We start from the raw sequence: 5,000 nt of genomic DNA on the forward strand, positions 1-5,000 counted from the left end.
GAGAGAAAGGAACAGAGAGCGCAAGAGAGAGAAAGAGGGAGATTGCAGATTCTCCTTCTTTCCATTAGCGACATTCACTCCTCTCAGAAGAAGCTTACACGTCCACACTTGCGCACTAGGCGGACCTCTCACGCCCTTCTCAGTTTGGTTCCTGAGATGCTCCTACCTGGCAAAGAGATAGATAACCCCTCCAGCAGCGGCTCCCCATGACGGTATTACCCCGAGCATGGTGCAAAAATCCCGCAACGGCGGGGTCTACCCCGGCCCCGCCGCCGAGAAGAAGCTCAAAGTGGGCTTTGTTGGGCTAGAGGCAGGAGCGACAGACTCGAACCGAGACGGGGCTCTGCTCATAACCGGCACCGAGGAAACCAAACGAGGCAGCATCTTGAGCAAGCAGCGCTCCAGCATCTCCGGGAAGAAACCACCGAAGAGAAACGCCTTCTATAGACGGCTGCAGAATTTCCTTTACAATGTATTGGAGAGACCAAGAGGATGGGCGTTTATTTACCATGCTTATGTGTGAGTAATGGCATTGGGTTCACAGCCTAATATCTATTATGTTATAAAGCCACTCAAAATCATAACACATTGACAACCTGACGTTCCATGCTTGAGGTGGCTTTTCGTGGCGAGCTGCGTTCGTTGTTCTTTTGTTGCGCTATGTGTCGAGATATTTCTGTGTCTACTGGGTGGGAGATTCAGCATTATTAATTGATACGTCCCCTGCTCGCACATACTTAACACAATCTCCCCCATGAACATGTTTTAATTTCCTCAGAGCTTATTTAAAAATTGCGTTTTGTCGCCTCAGTCTTCGCCTACTCAGTGGCGGCACGAGCTTTGTTTTTGAATTATTTAGCAAACAGTCTCCATCCACCATGTGAGCACATACCGCAGACTTTTTTCTGTTGCTGTATGCTGCTGCTCTATTTCAGGATTTCTAAATTAGTCATCGGCTGCACCAGTACTCACACCAAACGGCTTGATAATTAACGTTTGTCAATTAAAACCCAGGGACTGTTTTTACATTTAAGCAACGAAGTCAAGGACCATATAAAATGTCTATTCTCACAGGTGTTAAGTGACTTTTTAACTGGGGTACCCTAATCTTCACTACGTTTCGGCTTTAATCCTCGCCATATTTTGTTACGAGACGGTGTGCTGTAACCTGCATGTTCATAATAAATATTGTAAATATTGTTGCAGGCATCCATGACAGGTATCGGTTTTGAGTTTTACCAAACAAGCTGGCGTTATACAACTGCTGGGTGCAGCCTATTTGTTTTCTCCAAACCCTTGCTTTATCTCAACCCATTTAACAAGAGGAAGACGACATAATTGAGCGTAATATGATGACGCTTGCAGGCCCCTCGTGCCGTTTCAGTACCACAGACGGCAGGACAGCTCCAGTGCCTCGCCATGCTGGAAATTGTATTGCCCGTCTGAGACTAGTCTTCCACCTCCAGCAAAGATGCTGACTGAATTACCATAGGGTAACAAACTTGCACTCCCGTAATGTAGGACAGGGCGAATTTCCTGCAGCTCGGCGGGCGCGAGGAAATCCTTACAGTGTTCCTTCATTGTGTGTCATGCTGAGCATACATTTTTTGCTCGTGTTATCGTTTTAAAAACTAATATGTCGCGGGAGGTCTAGAAATAGCTGCAAGGTTTGCTGCTGAATATGAAACGTCCGACCTGTGGGGTTTTATGATAACATATCCCAGGCTACATCCGGTCCTGTACTCAATAGTACAACAAAGTAGAGAGTTCTTCAGGTGCAGCTGCTGATATACTAAATCATGTGTAGGCCTACATATTACTGGATGCACTTATAGTATACACTTAGAACATGTAGTAACCCTTTTTTCTTCATTATTTTATCCTACTGATGGATTGCCTTTCATACAAACCACTATTGAGCCGAGCTACCTATGCACCAGTGATTTGACGTTTCCATTTGATTTGAAGTGTGGGCTACAGCCAGAGGTTATTGGAGGAGGGCATAGAGCTAAAAGAAGTATCTGTGGATGGCAGACTGACAGTAGCCTTATCACTGGAGTAAAAACAGATCTGCTGACACAAGTCTGGGTCTGTCTGCTGTAGCCTATGTGCTCCCTCTCTGCCATGCCCCCTACCCCCCCCCCCCCCCCATGCAAATCTGGGCAGAGCAGAGCAGAGGTAGCCACATTTTGCTCTAAGCCCTGTGGTCATGTGTCTTGTGCATCTGTAAGTGTCAGGCTGTGTGGATGTGTGCATGTGAGAGGCATTCTTATCCCACTCAAGCCCTTTTCATGCTGACAGCATGCATGCAGGTATTGTGTTGATTTGTTTGTGTGTATGTGTCTATGTGTGTGTGTGTGTGTGTGTGTGTGTGTGTGTGAGAGAGAGAGAGAGAGAGAGTGTGTGTGTGTGTGTGTGTGTGTGTGTGGGTGGGTGTGAGAGAGAGAGAGTGCATACATGTGTGTGTGTGCTCAAGTGTGTGTGTGTGTGTGCATGAATTTGTGTCCATACCACGCTGTGCTAATTTGTTAAAAACTGTTGCATTTAAGTTAATTCTGCAAACCAACCACCACAAATGGAATTCAGTTCTGTGGGAAACACTGATGTGCACACACTGCCGATATTATGTGTCTGTCTGTTCATGTGTGTGTATGGGAAACGTGTGTGTGTGAGTGTTTGTGCGTGTGTGTGTGTTTGTATGGGAAACATGTGTGCGTGTGTGTGTGTATGGGAAACTTGTGTGTGTGTGTGTGTGTATGGGAAACGTGTGCGTGTGTGTGTGTGTATGGGAAACGTGTGTGTGTGTGTGTGTGTATGGGAAACGTGTGCGTGTGTGTGTGTGTATGGGGAAACGTGTGTGTGTGTGTGTGTGTGTATGGGAAACGTGTGCGTGTGTGTGTGTATGGGAAACGTGTGCGTGTGTGTGTGAGTGTGAGTGTGTGTGTGTGTGTGTGTATGGGAAACGTGTGTGTGTGTCTGTGTATGGGAAACGTGTGTGTGTGTGTGTGTGTGAGTGTGTGTGTGTGTGTGTGTGTGTGTGTGTGTGAGTGTTTGTGTGTGTGTGTGTTTGTGTGTGTGTGTGTGAGAGTGTTTGTGTGTGTGTGTGTGTGTGTGTATGGGAAACATGTGTGTGTGTGTGTGTGTGAGTGTTTGTGTGTGTGTGTGTGTGTGTGTGTGAGAGTGTTTGTGTGTGTGTGTGTGAGTGTGTTTGTGTGTGTGTGTGTGTGTGTGTATGGGAAACAACAAGCCACGGCAGGCTTAATGGTGGGCTCGTAGGCACCACTGGGTCCCCATGCTGCATCAGCGCTTCTCTGATTAATGGCCGTCATTATCACAGAACGCCGTGACCTCACCTGCCTGTGGCAGGTGTGAACCAGGTGCCCCTTTTTGAGATAGCTGAGAAAAACCTGCGTGAACACTGGTCCCCACAGACCTGGCCTGGCCATCTGTGTCACCCGAGCAAAAGTGGCTTACATCGAACTTTGTATTTTTATAAAGGTGAACTGCTTTACAAGGCTCCGGTGTTGGCTGAGCTCACTCTAGTGCTCATGGACTGTTTTAAATAATGTGTGACCTTTTTGAGATTTAATGTTCCTGTGCCGCCTTTATTGTTAATTGGCAGAGGCACATAAAATGTAAGCCATATGGTACAAACGCGGAAACACTCCAATATAAAATGTTTTTTTGAAATGAACGAGTCGGTGGACAACAGGCTTCAGCACTGTGTGCCTGTGAAAGCCTCAGTTATTTGGACCGACCAACACGATCTGGCAGGAATGGGTTGCAATCTCCCGCAGCACACACAGTCTGCTACCTGTCCTTTACCAAACCATTCAGGCTTTCCTCTCTAAGACCTATTTAAGCACAGAAACAGTGGCAACGATGCTATTTAACTTATTACTAAGCAGTTTTCAACAAATTGCCCCAAACGTGCTCAATACAAAAACGCCAAATGGTGTTCATTATTTACAAGTACAACAGACTGCCTGCTGAATAGGTTTGAGGATGCTGAGTTGCTGACAAGCTGTTAGAAGCTCTTTGAAAAGAGGAAGAACACACACAAACAAACACACTGTCAGCGGAAGAGCAGGATTCTTGCATCCAGATGTAGGTGGATGCTGCTAGCGATGCAGTGGCATGATTGTGGAGTGCTGCAACGTTCCTCTACTGTACTAATGGGTGGTGTGCTTGTTCTCTGTGCTCTCTGCCTGGAGTCGGCCTGTAGTGTCAGTGGGGGCTAAGCACTGGAGCACTTGTAGCACGTAGCGATGTTGACACCAGCATTCGTCTATCTGAAGGCTTGGGGCCAAGTGGCTAATGAGGCATGAGGAGAGGGACGGGCAGCATCTCTCTCTCTTTTAGCCACGTCTCAGATCGATCATATCAACATCGAAACCTGCGTCTCTGCTTACCGCTTTGGGGCCCCACGACATTTGCTTGAGTGGGTCCGACTGTCTGTCGGGGCGTTTTCATATTGTTGTGGTTCCTTGAGAGTGGTTGATGATTTTAACAAATGGCTGGTGTTGCCTCTGCCCCTCCAAGTACATGATTCTCCATTTGTGCTGCTGTAGGTCGTAGGCTAGCTGAGATGATCTCTGAGAGGTTCAGTTGGCCTGGCAAAGTGTTGCGTTGCTGGGGAGATTCATATTGTGAGTTTTCTGGATGTCTTTATTGTATATAATTTTTCAGACAACATTGTGCCTGGGTTTGTTGCGCTTTGAATCAATTTGTATTGCCATATTAGCTCTGTGAACTGATAAGCAGCAAATAACAACATACATTTGACCAGCACCATGAGATTAGGCCTGCTTCACGCTGAGAGTTAGCAGAGAGAGAGAGAAAGACAGACTGACAGACAGACTGTGTGTGTGTGTGTGTGTGTGTGTGTGTGTGTGTGTGTGTGTGTGTGTTAACAGGCTGGCTATGGCTCACTTCTACTCAAAATGGCCAGAGCAGATTTGACAGGTAGGGGGGGTTTAATGTCTGAAATGAAGTTACTG

At 46.8% G+C, this 5,000-nt stretch overlaps 2 protein-coding genes across 4 annotated transcripts in view; both read left to right on the plus strand.

Moving 5' to 3' along the window:
- stmn3 (stathmin-like 3) overlaps window positions 1-5,000 on the plus strand; it is a 338,540-nt gene that overhangs the window by 167,141 nt on the left and 166,399 nt on the right. The window lies entirely within an intron of this gene.
- The window catches only part of LOC143103704 (potassium voltage-gated channel subfamily KQT member 2-like), a 43,926-nt gene continuing 39,152 nt past the window's right edge, over window positions 227-5,000 (plus strand). For all 3 annotated transcript variants that reach the window (XM_076267492.1, XM_076267490.1, XM_076267491.1), the window contains exon 1: window positions 227-519. In XM_076267492.1, coding sequence (XP_076123607.1) covers window positions 227-519 — 293 coding nt within the window. The remainder of the gene's footprint in view (window positions 520-5,000) is intronic.

Source organism: Alosa pseudoharengus, unplaced genomic scaffold (genome assembly GCF_046254945.1).
Source record: "Alosa pseudoharengus isolate Yale_2024_CS ecotype anadromous, Long Island Sound unplaced genomic scaffold, YU_APseudo_1.1 YU_APseudo_1.1_scf_5, whole genome shotgun sequence".
Lineage (NCBI taxonomy): Eukaryota > Metazoa > Chordata > Actinopteri > Clupeiformes > Clupeidae > Alosa > Alosa pseudoharengus.